Source organism: Eurytemora carolleeae, unplaced genomic scaffold, assembly GCF_000591075.1.
Source record: "Eurytemora carolleeae unplaced genomic scaffold, Eaff_2.0 scaffold681, whole genome shotgun sequence".
Taxonomy (NCBI): Eukaryota; Metazoa; Arthropoda; class Copepoda; order Calanoida; family Temoridae; genus Eurytemora; species Eurytemora carolleeae.
The window spans coordinates 33745-50812 of NW_019396776.1; the positions used below are offsets into that span (position 1 = coordinate 33745).

The 17068-nt window shown below is 31.8% G+C and overlaps 1 protein-coding gene across 1 annotated transcript; it reads right to left on the bottom strand.

The window, feature by feature from the left end:
- Positions 1–457: 457 nt before the first annotated feature.
- On the bottom strand, positions 458–16144 carry LOC111708563 (uncharacterized). Its single transcript, XM_023481982.1, has 14 exons — positions 16063–16144; positions 15722–15816; positions 14557–14619; positions 14116–14210; positions 12791–12893; positions 11611–11746; positions 10747–10826; positions 7378–7441; positions 6052–6089; positions 5872–5901; positions 5358–5403; positions 4394–4428; positions 3907–3990; positions 458–3337 (listed from the first exon to the last, which is right to left on the bottom strand). The coding sequence occupies exons 1-14, from the start codon at positions 16135–16137 to the stop codon at positions 3295–3297; spliced, it is 987 nt and encodes a 328-aa protein (XP_023337750.1). The 5' UTR covers positions 16138–16144; the 3' UTR covers positions 458–3294.
- Between the last annotated feature and the right edge of the window lie 924 nt (positions 16145–17068).

The window sequence follows — 17068 nt, forward strand, 5'->3', positions numbered from 1 at the left end:
TTTCACAAATATTATTATTATTATTTACAATTCATTAATTAACATCAAACAGACATGTTTGTCAAGGAAACTGGATAATGATACAGTGGTCGGCGATTATATCAATACAATGAAGACGACTTTTTTATTTCAGTTTTGTTTGTTAACAAGCTTTTTACGAACTACGAATTACGAATTAAGTTAAAAAGAAATTAAAAAGAAGCTTTTCTAATTGACAGCTTCTCTTTGTTTCCATTTTTATGTGTATCCATGCTGTTTAAAAGCTTGATATGAATCAAAATTGAAAGCTAAAGTCGTCTTCATTGTTTTGATATATGCGACGACGACTGTATATGCCACAAAATTTAATTTTAGAATCCTTATATCTTTGCAACGTGATGGCGTAAACCATAGAATATTAAAATATTTGGCGAATGTTCAGTTTCCTTAACACAAATTTACTGGGTATTAAGCAAAAAGCCCTTTATCTTTTTTATTTAAATTTTGAATCTTAAAGTTTCCAAATTATGTTATTGTACGACACTGACACATGATAACAAAAGAACTGAACACTCCCTACCTAATCCTCTAATCCGTAACTCTTTGCAACCTGATTGTGCAAATATTCATAGTTAAGAATATTCTACTACATTAGGTTGCAACGTTTTATAGGATCAGACAATTATGGATTGTGGCGAGTGTTCAGTTTCACAACAGTTATATAGTATTAAATAGTTTTTCCAATTAATTGATTCAAGATTTTTAAATTTGAAAATTATGATGATGTCAAATACTATATATATTCATAACGCCCGACGCCAGTGCATCAACCAATTTTGAATATATAATTTAAACTTTAAAAATGCAGTTGTTGGTTTTATAACACTACTCACATAGAGAAAGTTTTATGTTGTGCATTGTAAAATGCGTTTTGTATGGGCACCATGATTTGTTGTTTCTGTACGCCGTACATTGTACATGTTTTGTACATACACATCTACAATGTACAATTATCCACCTTTTTAGTAAAATCATATCACAAATGTAACAAACATCAAGAGTAATTGATACACATCAATTCATATTCACTCAGTCACATCTATTTTTTACAATAAACTTTTTCAAAATTCGTTGAAAAAAAGTAATTTTTTTTTGTTATGATTAATAGATTTTTTAAAAATATCCATAATTAATTGAGTGCTATGCTCAATGTATCGCACTATAGATCACGTTTACACGAATTTTGTCAAAAATATTAAATACATGGATTATGTCAAAAAAAGTAAATACATGGATTATGTAAAACCATTTTAGAAACCGATATCTTCAAGCAAAATTATTTTAAACCACCTTTTAAACTGTTACCGGTTGAATAATCTTTAAAACAAATATTGAAAACATCTTACATTTTAAAATATAAAATATTTCCTAAAATGAGAAAATATGTCAGAATTTAGACAAAATATTTTAAATTTCAAGGATTTCAAAGTTAACACTGGTTTGTGAAGATGGAGACAGAAAACCTCCAGTTTTTACATTAAGCTAGATGGAGGTTGGAAATTGGAGAACAGAGAGATTTATTCTGACTCCATTTTATGTTTATGATGCATTTAGGGATGTCCATGATTAGTGGAGATTTCTCCATTTTAATATTATGAAAACAATAGTTAAAATAAGGTAATTCCAAGTGAACCTCCATTAAAAAAGGGACATGCTTGATTCCCATTGGTACCCTTTAAATCTTTACTTGACCAACAAAGTGGAAGATATTGTCGTTTTTTTATGTTTTTTTATGTGGTTTCTGAAGAAAGATGGTTTCTAAAGAACTGGGGTTTCTAAAGAACTGGGGTTTCTACAGGAGTGTGGATTCTAAAGAAATGGGGTACCTAAAGGACTGTGAGTTCTAAAGAACTGTGACTTCTAGAGAACTTTGGTTTCTAAAGGACTATGGTTTCTAAAGAACTGGGGTTTCTAAAGAAATGTGATTTTTAAAGAACTTGGGTTTCTACAGAACTGTGATTTCTAAATAACTGTGGTTTCTAAAGAAATGTGGTTTTGTAAATAACTGGGGTTTCTAAAGAACTGTGGTTTCTAAAGGACTATGGTTTCTGAAGAACTCGGGTTTCTGAAGAACTCGGGTTTCTAAAGAAAAGTGGTTTCTAAAGAACGGTGGTTTCTAAAGAAATGGATTTCTAAAGAACAGTGGCTTCTAGAGAACAGTGGTTTCTAAAGGACTAGGGCTTTTAAAGAACTGTGGTTTCTAAAGGACTATGGTTTTTGAAGAACTCGGGATTCTAAAGAAAAATGGCTTCTAAAGTACTGTGGTTTCTAAAAACTGTGGTTTCTAGAGAACTGTGGTTCCTAAAGAACTGTGGTTTCTGATGGACTGGGGTTTCTAAAGAACTGCGGTTTCTAAAGAACTGGGGTTTCTGAAGGACTGAGGTTTCTAAAGAAACTGTTGGTTCTGAAGGACTGAGGTTTCTAAAGAACTGCGGTTTCTAAAGAACTGGGGTTTCTGAAGGACTGTGGTTTCTAAAGAACTGGGGTTTCTACAGGAGTGTGGGTTCTAAAGAAATGGGGTACCTAAAGGACTGTGGGTTCTAAAGAACTCTGACTTCTAGAGAACTTTGGTTTCTAAAGGACTATGGTTTCTAAAGAACTGGGGTTTCTAAAGAAATGTGACTTTTAAAGAACTTGGGTTTCTAAAGAACTGTGATTTCTAAATAACTGTGGTTTCTAAAGAAATGTGGTTTTGTAAATAACTGTGGTTTCTAAAGAACTGTGGTTTCTAAAGGACTATGGTTTCTGAAGAACTCGGGTTTCTAAAGAAAAGTGGTTTCTAAAGAACGGTGGTTTCTAAAGAAATGGATTTCTAAAGAACTGTGGTTTTTAGAGAACAGTGGTTTCTAAAGGACCAGGGCTTTTAAAGAACTGTGGTTTCTAAAGGACTATGGTTTCTGAAGAACTCGGGTTTCTAAAGAAAAATGGCTTCTAAAGAACTGTGGTTTCTAAAAAACTGTGGTTTCTAGAGAACTGTGGTTCCTAAAGAACTGTGGTTTCTGAAGGACTGGGGTTTCTATAGAACTGCGGTTTCTAAAGAACTGGGGTTTCTGAAGGACTGAGGTTTCTAAAGAAAAATGGTATCTAAAGAACTGTGGTTTCTAAAGAACTGTGGTTTCCAGAGAACTGTGGTTCCTAAAGAACTGTGGTTTCTGAAGGACTGAGGTTTCTAAAGAAACTGTTGGTTCTGAAGGACTGAGGTTTCTAAAGAACTGCGGTTTCTAAAGAACTGGGGTTTCTGAAGGACTGAGGTTTCTACAGAACTGTCTCCTTCTCTGCAATTTCTTTAGAAGTTCTCCTGGAATTATTAGAATATAAGAAAATTCTAAATCAAACCAGACCAAACCATAACAGACCATACCAGCTATACCAAACCAGATTAAACCATAGCAAAGCAAACCAAACCACACTATACCACACCAAACCATATAAAAGCAAAACAAACCAGAAAAAAACCATACCGGACCATACCAAACCACACCAAACCATACCAAACCATACCAAACCATACCAAATCATACCAAACCATACCAAACCATACCAAACCATACCAAACCATACCAAACCATACCAAACCATACTAAACCATACCAAACCATACCAACCCATACCAAGCCAAATCAAACCAGATAAAACCAAGCCAAACCAGATCAAAGCAAAACAAACCAAACCACACCAAACCAGATCAAAGCAAACCAGACCGTTCCAAACCAGATCAAACCAAACCAAACCAGATCAGATAAATTTGTCCTGGGGTCATAACAGTTACCACTCAAATTTGGGCCTGATCGCTTCAGCTGCAGTTTTGACGTTTTTGATACAAACAAACCAACAGACAAACAAAATACATGATTAAAAATGTTAGACCTGAGAGGAATCCCGTGTTTATTCAACTGATCTTCTAACATTCGAATTTGATCTCTAGCACAGTCTAGGTCTCCTCTCAACCTCCTGATCAAATAGAAAATAAACAATTTTTAGGTTTAACCCTATCCTGGACTCTAGTAGGGCTGGGATTTTTAGTGAGAAAGAGGGGGGAGGGCTGCCAATAGTCCACTTTTCAACGCCTATTAATTCTTGAAAGTGTTGGAAAGCTAACTTATAATGTTATAGGTTTTAAATAAGTTACTACAGAGGAAAAAAAGTTTAAGAAGAATGGCAGAAAATCTTAAATTTTAGACCATATTTTAAGTATTGAAAAAGTTATTCAGGCGTTTTAAGAAGACTTTTTATATTTCAAACCCCCCCACACACACACTTTGGGATAGGGTTTTTCGGCAATTTTCTTTTTTCAAGGAATACAGATGACCAAAACATTTTAGAAAATGCCGCAAACAATTAGTTTATTATTAACCTGAGCTTTGTTTTACAAACATCTTCTCCACAGTTCTAGAAAGAAAAAACATTATTTTAATTTGTTGTTTTAAATTTCATTTTGAGAGAATCAATATTCCGTGTATTTTCCTGTAATTTGAAAATTTTCAGGGATATTGTTTCTCATAATTGTCCTGGGACATTATGAGAAATAATGTCACAGAAGTTACTAAATTTTTTGGATTTTAGAGTTTTTTTTTCGCGTTTTTTTTTCAGTTTAAAAGGGAATATATCTATATAAGCAACTGCCTTGTGTTTTAATACGGGACATTATATTTTTGCCTGGATTTGTACTTAATTTAGTTTGTTTGAGGTTAAAATTCAAACCTTTTAATCGCGGACATAGTGAGGGATTTAAAGGCTTGAATAAACAAACTAAATTAAGTAAAGATCCCGGGAAAAATATAATGCCCCGTATTATAACACAACTTACAAGTTACAAGGCAGTTGCATGAATAGATATTAATCCTTGATGCTCAATTTCATTATGGTATGTAGTTATGTAATGTAAATAAGCTAAATAGTTTGGTATAAAGTTAAGATGGTTCCTGGATATTCTCAAACAAAAACTCAAGGTAGTTCTAAAATAATTAATTTTAATGATCGACAAAAGAATTCAAAAATAACTTTTTATTTGTGAATTGTCAATTTGCAAACTGCAGAAATATATAAAAAAAATTCTTTTACAGTTTAATACTATCATTTTGACATACCATATCATTTTTTCTGTTTTCGAAGGTTCTCGCCTTTTTGATTATATTTAAGTGTTTTTAATCAATTAGTTTCAAGATGGCCCCGGGGTCTTAGAACGGAATTAGTAAATTACTGATTCTAGCTGGGAATCCTCTCAGCTTTAATTAGTCAATGTACTTAACAAATTTACAATTTCTTCTCGTATACATGTTAATTATATATTTTAACAAATTTATTTAATTTGATAATACCTGGTCACCATATCCCAGATCCAGAAAAGAACGCACTGATGTTCGCCTATGAGAATTTTTTTTAAAGGGACTGTATGCGAAATTTTAAGTAACTCTAGATTCTCAATGGTTCCCTTTAAAGCTTTGACTTATATAGTATTGTTAATTTGTCTGTTTGTTTGTCATGTGACTCACTATATAATACGATCTATATTATCGTCCTGATTTATGCATCAAAGGAAATCAGGGGGGAAGATAGTTATCTATCTGTGTGCTCAGTTAGCTGTACTGTACACTTACAACTGTTTACTAATATTGATATACTATAGGTTAGGCCAGAATCAACTTATAATAAACAAAATATGCAGTACGCTCTCGGTATAGCTTATGGCCTGTAAAAATAGTAAATGATTAGCGTACATCATCACTCTATACACTATAACCTCGTTGAATGAAATCTTTAAAGTGCAAATAAAATGTAGAGCAGAGTTTAGTAGAAGCTAACCTTGTAAAGCAGAGTTTAGAAGAAGCTAACCTTGTAGAGCAGAGTTTAGTAGAAGCTAACCTTTTAAAGCAGAGTTTAGTAGAAAACAGGAGTTATACAGTATCTTTCTTCAGGTTATTTATCATTATTACTATTACAATTATTATTATGATTGTTATTATTATTATTATTATTATTATTGTTATTGTTATTGTTATTGTTATTGTTTACTTTCTGACTAGTTGATTTCTTGACTGGCTCGCACCATCCTAATTCAAAATAAAACAATTATAAATTTTACATTTTAATTCGTTATTGTTTCCGAATTAGAAAATCAATATGAAAATAAAACTAAAATATATAATTTTGTGAATAGAGTAAGTTCAGAGTTATATAACTAAAGATTGGACTTCGGAGACAGAAATCTAATTCCTATCTGCTGGAATTCCATTTTTTATCTGTTAGAAATCTAAGTCCTAGCTGCTGGAAATCAAATTCCTATCTTCTGAAAATCTAATTCCTATCTGCTGGAAATCTAATTCCTATCTGCTGGAAATCAAATTCCTATCTGCTGGAAATCAAATTCCTATCTGCTGGAAATCTATTTCCTATCTGCTAAAAATCTAATTTCTATCTGCTGGAAATCTAATTCCTATCTGCTAGGAAGTACAATTCCTATCTGCTGGAAATCTAATTCCTATCTGCTAGGAAAACAATTCCTAATTGCTGGAAATCTAATTCCTATCTGCTGGAAATCTAATTCCTATCTGCTAGAAATCTAATTCCTATCTGCTGGAAATCTAATTCCTATCTGCTAGGAAAACAATTCCTATCTGCTGAAAATCGAATTAATTCCTTTCTCTTTTGGAAATCCAATTCCGTTTATCTGGAAATCCAATTCCTATCAGCTGGAAATCCAATTCATATCAGCTGGAAATCCAACTCCTATCAGCTGGAAGTCTAATTCCTATCTGATGAAAATTCAATTTCAATCTGATGGAAATCTAATTCTTATCTGATAGAAATCCAATTCTTATCTGCTGGAAATCCAATTAATATCTGATGGAAATTAAATTTTTATCTGCTAGAAATTAAATTTTTATCTGCTGGAAAATCCAATTCCTATCTGCTGGAAAACAAATTCCTATCTGCTAGAAATCCAATTCCTATCTGCTGTAAATCCGATTCCTATCTGATTGAAATCAAATTACTATCAACTGGAATGGAAATCCATTTTTTTTTGCTGAGAAGTCCATGATTTCCTAAATCTTATTTTAATCTTTAGAAATATTCAATTCCTATCTGCTGGAAATCCAATTCCTATTTGCTAGAAATTCAATAAATGATGTTATAAAATGATGTTATTAAAATATTATTATAAAAATGAATCTTTGCCACAAATTCTAGATCTTATCTTTTCAACCTGATGGTGTTAACACTTGATATTTAAAACCTAAATTATTTCATCTAGAAGAATTAATAGTTAAAAGTATCTAAGGTCATACGACATTGGGTTGCAAAGGTTTACTGATAAGTTCAATTCCTTTGTCAACCTACCTTGTTAAAAATAGAAACCCAGCTGTTATAAATCGTTTTCTCTCTCAGCGTCGGAGAAAAATATCTTCAAAACAAACACTTTATAATTTTGCTTTCAAGAAAAACTATTAATCCCCCCAAAAATTTCTACAATAATTCCAAGTGTTCCTCTTTTCAGTCTACACAACACATTCTGACCAGTGCCCTTTAAACCTATATCTGAGTAACAATTTACCGGCTTTTTTCATGTCTCAACTTTAAAGAGAATAAATAAAACTAGCAATTTTTAGTTAGAAAAACTAGAGCATCTTCATCAGTTTTGCGCAAATTAAAATTTAAAGGGACGGTATTAATCAGATATTTAACTCCTTAAATGGAAGGAATCTAAACGAAACAATTAATTGCATTTTTATTCTGTCTCTTCGTGACATCTTTGAGATTGGCTTGGTTTTGCGTTTAAATATTTACTATTGCCTTGGAATTTTGATGTATTTTCAAGTGAGTGAACAATAAACAATTAGACATCGGTATTTATATCTGCCTTGTCTGTCTGTTTGTTTGTATCCAATAAACGTCAAAACGGCTGAACCGGTTGGGTCAACTTGGCGTCTTGAAAAGCAACACATTGAAAGAGGGTCCTGAAAGCCTAGTAAATATAAACATTAACACTAATATCTAGACTAAACCCCTTTCACAGGAGTAAACCTACTCAATCAATCATTTAGTGCTCATATACACTAACCACAGATTAGTTTCTTGATTTGTAGATAGATATAAGAAATATTGGAAAGAGAAGGATAGGTTGATAGATAAATAGAAAAATATTGGATAGATAAATGGATGCAGAGAATACATATTGGAAAGATATTAATTGAAATTAATTGAAATGTTTTGCTATCATTATTAAAATTAGGTGGAAAAAAATCAAAACAGTCAAGAGCTATATTTTCCAGCTAATTGCTCTATACTTGCACTGTTAAAATAATTATTAATTTGTAATTGTAAACTCTTTCTGTTCACTGTATATCACTTCAAATAGATAAGATAGCTTAGATTACACTTAAAATACCAAGAGTACACTAAAAACAGCTAGACTCGATAAAGATAGACTCTAAAAAGCTTAGATTGTAAAATTGAAATAGCTTAAAACACTTAAAGAAGCTTATATACACTAAAAATCGCTAATAATTAAATGTACACTATAACTAAATATCATGGAAACAAATAAAAAACTTGACTATACATTACAATATAGGAAGTTTGTATTGACATACAATCCAAACTTACGTTTATGAATTGCAGAAATACTGCATGGCACGACTTTGCGACCTTGATTGTAACTCCTCTTCGCACAAAATGGATTGCATCTCCTCTACGCNTCATCATCATCATCATCATCATCATCATCATCATCATCATCATCATCATCATCATCATCATCATCATCATCATCATCATCATCATCATCATCATCATCATCATCATCATCATCATCATCATCATCATCATCATCATCATCATCATCATCATCATCATCATCATCATCATCATCATCATCATCATCATCATCATCATCATCATCATCATCATCATCATCATCATCATCATCATCATCATCATCATCATCATCATCATCATCATCATCATCATCATCATCATCATCATCATCATCATCATCATCATCATCATCATCATCATCATCATCATCATCATCATCATCATCATCATCATCATCATCATCATCATCATCATCATCATCATCATCATCATCATCATCATCATCATCATCATCATCATCATCATCATCATCATCATCATCATCATCATCATCATCATCATCATCATTATCCAATATTTCTCCACCTGTATTTTGAGTTTGTTGGAAAAGCTAGTCCGTATCCCGTCATGGCCGACCAACTGCCAACCTTCGGAACAATTTTGTTTGTCAAGAATTCAAAACTTGTGCTGAAAAGAACCCTCCATTTTTAAAGTAGCTTGTCAACAACGGGACCCTTTAAAGTTTTGACAGATGAAGCATGCATGAGATATCCCTCATTTCTCTTTATCAAACTGGACATTGTCAATTATTGTAAAGTGATATTAAGTATAATAAAAGCGGATTTCTTGCTACAGAAAAGCTGGAGAGAATTGTTAGAATTACACACTAGTTAAGCTAGGTAAGAATGCAGAGCTAATGATTTAATGGGTGCTGTTGTGAATCAGACAAGTCACTTTTCATACGAAGACTTAAGTCATTGGGACTTAATTGGAGTTAGAACGACTGTCCTTTCAAAACATTTTTTAAGTCTTAAATATCCCAAATATAATTGAACAAGTTTAAAGAAATATGATAAAACTGGACGACGTAGAATCGCTTCAAGTTATTGAGCTATGTACTACAGTGAGAACTATCAAACTCTGAACAAGGAAGACGATTTTTAGACCTAATGTTCATTGAACATGAGACACAGCAATTAAATAGTTTAAACAGACCAATTTCACTTAATAAGTGATTAAATAAGCTACTAGTAAATCTATGTGCTTTGTAACAAAATCAAGTACACTTAATTATTGCGCTAATGTCGTCTTCCTATTCCACAGTTTTCTGGTTCTCACTGTTTGTTTGTTTAGAATGAAAAGGGCGTTCTCCATCTTTTGCCCAAACATGTTCTAGACAAGCAAACTACTAATTGCCAATCACCGCAAAAAAGAATGCACAATTTTAATTAAGCCAGTTCATTGTAAAGAAACTTATCAGCTCTTGATTAGTATGTTACCAACAACAACAAAACTAAAAAAAAAACTTATTTTAATTATATCATGAGCGGATGATCAATTGAGAACGAAAATAAAGAATTTTTTTTGAATGTGATTGTGAATAAAAGTTCATCTGAGGAGAGAGCAGGGGGGTGTTAAAAACTTTTGGAGAAATATTTTTCATGGTAAAAATAACCCCTTTAACCTGTCAAACTTTAAAAGGTTTATCCATTTTTTGAATAATATTTCTGCTAAATGAAACAACGAAACATTTCTTTCAGGATTATTCAATTCTAATCGAAGACGACTAAAGTTCCATAAAAAAGTGGGGAATGACTCATATTGAGTAATCTCTATTTTTTTTTTCTTTTATAATATGTTAGCAGACTTTAAAATGAATTAAGAATTCATGAAAGGTAGAGTTTAATTGAAATTTCAATTTCGAGAAACAAGTTTTAAAAAGTTTTTTTCATTTCCATATTTTTTGCTCTTTCAACTTTTCTTTTGCATTTCGTTGCATAAAATTTAACATTTTTGTTGTACAGAACTCAGCTTAATGGGACAAAAAAATGTTCAGGAGTAGGGGATGCTTTCTTAAAATTTATATTTTTTTAATTTTTAAAGTGAATATTCCTGAGGTAAATGTGTTCACAAGTAAGCAGGAATATAGAGGTGATAATTCCACACACAAGCAGTAGGAACGCAGATAGAAACTAAATTATTAATAATTTTAGAAAAATTAACAAACATGCTTCTTTAGATGGAAGAAGAAAATCAAATTTATGCGACATAACTGACTTTGTGAAATCGTAGCTCCTTCAGTTTCTATTTTACGATTCTTGTTTAAAATATATTAACTTGAAAACATGTAAAAGTACGTTTACAGTTCTTTAAACATTTTTATAATCCTTGTGAACAAAAACATGAAAATTCTTTTAACATTTCCATTAAGTTTACTGCGTACTAAAAATTAGGACTGGAATGTAATAAATCTCGAACTTGGGTTTATTTATTATTTTCCTAAAAGCGTCAAAGTTTCACCGAGTATAAAGTCAAATATATATTTTATTCTTTTATTAAGTTTGTAAGAATTTAAGAGAAGAGATATTTTTGAGAATTCTTGATTCAAAAGCTTGTTGAGAAATATTTTTTAAGTAGTAGAAGTTTAAAAAACTATATTATTTTCTATCTTAAAATATTCTAGATTATTCCTGTGTTGTACAGGACTACCCAAAGACCTTTGAAGAATTTAAACTGAATAAATATAACGATATGAAGGTTAACTTTGGTCCTTTGCCTTGAAAATAGTATTTTAATGGTTAATTAAAAGATTTGGAATAGAGAAAAACAAGCTTCAAGTTGCAGAGAACCATGGGAGGCATTTTGTACACTCGTCTCTGAAGATTTCTCATTTTAATTTTTTAATTTTCATTCAGAGACATCTTATAAAATTGAAATACAAAGACGACAACATTCAGACTTTTTGCAGGTTATCACCTGTGCTTCAGAGAGGGGTTCAGAGGCTCGTTTCTCCTGTTCATTTGGTTTACAGGTTCCATGCAACCAGAACCTTCCCAACCTTTCCAGATCACCATTCTCCCTGTAGTCCAACAGCTTGTCATTAAACATCGTCCTGAACATCATCATCATCATCATCATCATCATCATCATCATCATCATCATCATCATCATCATAATCATCATCATCATCATCATCATCATCATCATCATCATTCATTATTATTTTCATTAAAAATATATTTAATTCTTGAAATACTACTTTAAAGAAAAACTTATGAATATTAAATTGTGTCTCCATTCTGATTCTACTGTTAAAATCTATAAATCAAATCTAGTTGCAACCAGATCTAGTCTGTAGTTTTCTTTTAAAGGTTATTAAAAGGTACAGATTACAGGGGTAGGTTGAAACTTTAAAGAATTATAATCACAGAAATATCTAAAATTTTTTTTACGCTTAGTTTATTTTTAAAATTAAAAAGGGTATAAAAAACCTGAAAAAGGCAGAGAGGATCCGGTTTGAAATCCTCTTCACCGTAAAACAGGATTATATATATAGCTTGATATATTTTTTTTAATTAAACATTGTGCTTTTTCGAATAATCATCAGATCTAATCATGCGCGTCCATATTGATATTTACCCTGTCGAGGCTGAAATTGTAAAATGTGTTTAAAAAGTATGTAATCCGACCGAAGGGAACTCGGAATCAGTTTACACCGAACCTTTCATTGTCTGTATCCTCTTAAACCGTAATTTAACATTTAAGATAAATAATTGTAATCAATATACAACTATTTTTCTTAATATTGTTGTGATATTTCGCAGGTGTTCCTTCTTCTCTGACAATGTTTTTATCATTATATTATCATCAATATTACCTAAATATATCTAAAAAATTTATGTTCAATATTTTTATGTTAGCTATTGCTGGCTAAACGGCTGACCGAGAAAACACAGGCTAAAAAGTATTTTTTTTTAAAATAAAATTTTTTTGTAAAATTTTTTCAGCTAGTTATTATTATTACTTTTTTAAATTCTATAAAATCTATTAAGAAAAAGAATTATATATATTCATACTGTATATATATATTATGAATACGTATATATATATTTTAACTATTGAACTAGTTCTAGCTAGTTGAACGACTTTTTTGTACATTTGCCACTTCAATTTCTGGTTTAATATTTTCGGTAGCACCAATACCTTAAGAAAAAAATTTACCTTCATATTTATCAAGTGTGGAATATTGTCACTTCGATCTGAAAAATTACAATTTTTTGATATTGAGCTATAGGCATGGTTTCTTTGATTAACAATTTTAAAACCAAAACAATCTGCTTTTCTGCCAAAAAAAACTGGTAGTTTTAAAATATGCTTACAGCCTGATATTCATCGATATTTTTAGCATTCATAATGCTTTTAACTATAATGTATAAAAAAATGGCCTAAAATAAGCTTTGATAAGAGTCAATTTTTGTTAATAGGAGTCCACTTTTGTTCTTAAGAGTTCACTTTTGTTTATAGGAGTTTACTTTTGTTAATGAAGTCCACTTTTGGGTAATTTCTTAGAGAACGATTTTTGGAACCCCCAGGCCCCCCCCCCCTCCTATCAATTTTGTACATAGATCTTAAATGTTAGACATGGATATAATTGACCATGTGGCCACAGCGCTCGGCCCCCTAGCATGTCCTAGCTGCAGCGCTCTGCCCAGAAAGTGTCTTAACCTAACCTAAACCTAAATAATACTAAATAAATACTAATTTGGTCATGTACAAAATTGATAGGAGGGGGAGGGGGGTCCAAAAATCGTTCACTAGGACCAAAGAGAATAGAATATATATTAGAGGGGAATTTAGTGAATCTCTCGGTATGAATTTTTTCAGTCCCTTTCAGCCTGAAAGGGAGTTCAAATTATATGCAGTAGAGTACATTAATACAGTATGTTCCCTAGACTATATATTTCAATTTCGAATTTTTTAAAGCTGTTAAATAAACTTTGCAATGAATTAGGTGAATAAAAAACATCATTTGATTTATAGTATAACGAAAAATCATCGTTTGTAAAATGAAATCTATGTGAAATGATCATTGGTCAATTATACACCAGCCTATTTTATACTTTAGTTTTAGATTTTCTATAAAATGATATTCCAGGGCCCAAAAGGTTATATAGCATAAATATGTGAAGTATACATGCAGTATGGAAACAGTACAACAAAATGGCCGTTTTACACTTTTTTCTAGTAAATTCAACTCTAATATATATTCTATTCTCTTTGACTAGGACTGACCCCACTTTTGTTAATAAGAGCTTACTTTTGTTAATATGAGTTCACTTTTAAATATAATTCTCCATTTTTGGTTCATTCGACTCAACTTTTGTGTGAGAATCAAGTATTTGATAGATTTATATTCAGTATTTTTACCTAGCATAGACCGATCTATAAATAGATAGATAGATAGATATTTAGTATTTTTACCTAGCATAGGCCGATCTATAAATGTTTCTGCATCCTTGATAAATACTTCCTTTAGAAACTCGGGACTTGTCGTCCAGATAGCGGGACTTGGACCTCTTAAATATAATAATAAGTTAGTCCAGATAGCGGGACTTGGACCTCTTTAATATAATAATAAGTTAGTCCAGATAGCGGGACTTGGACCTCTTAAATATAATATAAAGGGGTCAGAATCATATTTCACAATGATCTGAACACACAAGGGGTTCCGAAAATGACAACAAAAATATTAAAATTTGAAAAATCGCCAATGTTTTGCAAAATATGTATTTAATAAAAACATTAGTATTACAACACCCAAAAATATCGAAAATATCTGGTTTCATCAAAATTTCACAATAAGTCTTTTAAAAATAAAGTTATGGTAGGAGATTTTTTAAAAAATGGTAGAATAAGTCTAACCTGTACCAGCCCATGATTTTCCCGCCCTTTTCACCAATTTCCTCCCCATATTCCTCCATCCATCTTAAAAAAGAGAAATCAAATTTAATTATGGACTGGTCCCTTTCCTAATATCCTAATTGTCTAATAATATTTGCAACCATTGTCCATTTGGATTAACAAAATTTGACTCATTAATATATCAGCTAGAGGCCATAGTTTGAAATATCAAAGGTTTACAAAACCAGTTTTCAAAGTTTCCAAGATAAACCTTACTTGATGAGTAAATATTCACTCACCTCATACCCTAGTTTTCTAATCTCTGAAGATATTTGCAACCCTTTGAATTTAAAACTTAGACTAAATTTCTTGTAATGAAGTCGGAAGGCTTCTATGGTCTTTAGGAGGGAGAAAATGCGGGAAAGGGGGGGGGGGAAATGGTATAAGGAGAGGGGGAAATGCATTATAAAATCCAGAATTGAGTTTCCCGACCCAATGTTGATGACTTTAGACACCCCACATGGACTTAACACAAAGTTGTTGAAAAAATGTCTGAAAAATGCGGGAAAAATTAAGGGAAAAATTATTTTTCCCCCACTTTGGTTTTTGATTAAAAAACTAGATCACAATTCAGGCCTGCATGCCAAAAATCAGAGAGAAATCTCTAAAAACAAAGTCAGAAAGCCCCCCCCCCCCACCCTTTGTATGGAAATGTGGACATTCCCCTTTGAACTCTCAAAGTTCATAGTTTAAAAATGATATTGAGATTAAGGGAACGGAATTAAGGGTATTCAAGACTAAAGCTTCCAACTCACTTTGTTGGGAAATATATATATAGATTGCAGGAGGCAAGGATTTATTTTAATGGAATACTCTTGAAAATACAGATTTATAATAATCCTTGTTATTCTCAATTCTTAGAAAATATTCATGGTCTTTTTATATATAATCTAACTATTCGTAAAACAAAACATTTTAATTATAGAACTTTTGTACTAACTTTTGTCCTGACTTTTTGTCCTGACTTATGTCCTAACTTATGTCCTGACCTTTGTCCTGACTTTTGTCCTGACTTTTGTCCTGACTTATGTCCTGACTTTTGTCCTGACTTTTGTCCTTACTTTTGTCCTGACTTTTGTCCTCACTTTTGTCCCGACTTTTGTCCTGACTTTCGTTCTTAATTTACCTTTCCATAGTTCCCAGATCATCTTGTACAAGCTGAAGAAGGTTTCCAAATAGAAGGTTTACAGGAGGCACCCTATACCCGTAGTCTGTCAGAACCTAGAGTTAATCATATACAGGGTGTCAAAAATAAAAGGTTTAGAGGGGGAACCCTGTACCTGTATTTTAGATTATATACAGTCTCAAATAGACTGAAGCAATAATAGGAGTTTACAGGGGCATGCATGTTGAGTACAGCGATTTTAGTCTCGTGTTCATGCTTCAGCTTAACTGTTTGAAAAAAGTAATTGGCAAAATAGAATTTAGCGTGAGAGCTCAGGAAACCGTTGATAACTGTAAACTTACTCTGAAACTTTTTCTTCTGTCAATATACCAGTAGAGGAGAAATGTCACGAGAAAGAGCAGAACATAAATGTACATTATTCTAACTTCTGAAAATGTTTTACTATTATATTTGGTTTAATTAGTTTTTGTTTTGTTTTCATAAAAATAGTTTTCTGAAGATTTTCTGAAGATTTCTGTTTGAAACTGAAACAACTTTTTTAAGCGAAATCTCCCAGGAACTTTACAGAAACTCCCATAAAAAATTGTACTGTAGTTTCTGGGAGAAATGTAAACAACCACTGTGTTGCCCAGACTAAGCTTTGTTACCGTACCTCCCAGAAACTGAAGCATTCACTTCATTTTATGGAAAAGATCATTTTATATTCCTTGGCGGACACTAAGAACATTGATTAAGAACAGTTTTATGATTAATATTCTACACACATAAAATGTAATTAATGCAGTTTGTGAAAGGAATATAGAAATTCTTACTTTTTTAAAACTTTTGCGCGATTTTTTAATAAAGGAAGCGCAACATTTTGCTTTCGTTGCGCTATATTTTACGCGAAAAAATAGCACTTTGCGCAATGATTTGCAAACTTCATTTCGCGCATTTTTGCGCTATTCCGCTTTGCGTAATTCCGTTTTGCGCAATTTGGCGGAACAAATTCTTATCTAAATGTTAAATATTATAGGTATAAACTGTATAAATTTATTATCTATGAGATCGCACTGCTTTCACATATAATTGCAATGGTTTAAAAGGAACTGATTACTTGCCTAAAACTCTATTTTGCCACCTGCTCCATAATGGCAAACTGCAAATCAAGATGAGCACACTCTTACACAAAAATTGTGCAATAATTGTGCACTACTTTGAAATTGCTCCTTTTAAACTTAAGTTGGAAAAAGACACGTAGTATTTTTTGAATGTATTTGTCCGTCAACTTGAAGTTTTGTAACTAAAAGTAACCAATTGGGAGTAGCATAATCATAAGTTTTTTAGTTAGTCCTGTCCAACTTTTAA

Excerpts from the sequence above, each read along its gene's own strand:
- LOC111708563 (XM_023481982.1), bottom strand. The coding sequence starts at position 16,137 with ATGTACATTTATGTTCTGCTCTTTCTCGTGACATTTCTCCTCTACTGG. Across the intron at positions 14,211-14,556 it reads AAAATCATGGGCTGGTACAG|AGGTCCAAGTCCCGCTATCT; the intron begins GTTAGACTTATT and ends ATTATATTTAAG. Across the intron at positions 3,991-4,393 it reads GTTTGTAAAACAAAGCTCAG|GAGGTTGAGAGGAGACCTAG; the intron begins GTTAATAATAAA and ends CTATTTGATCAG.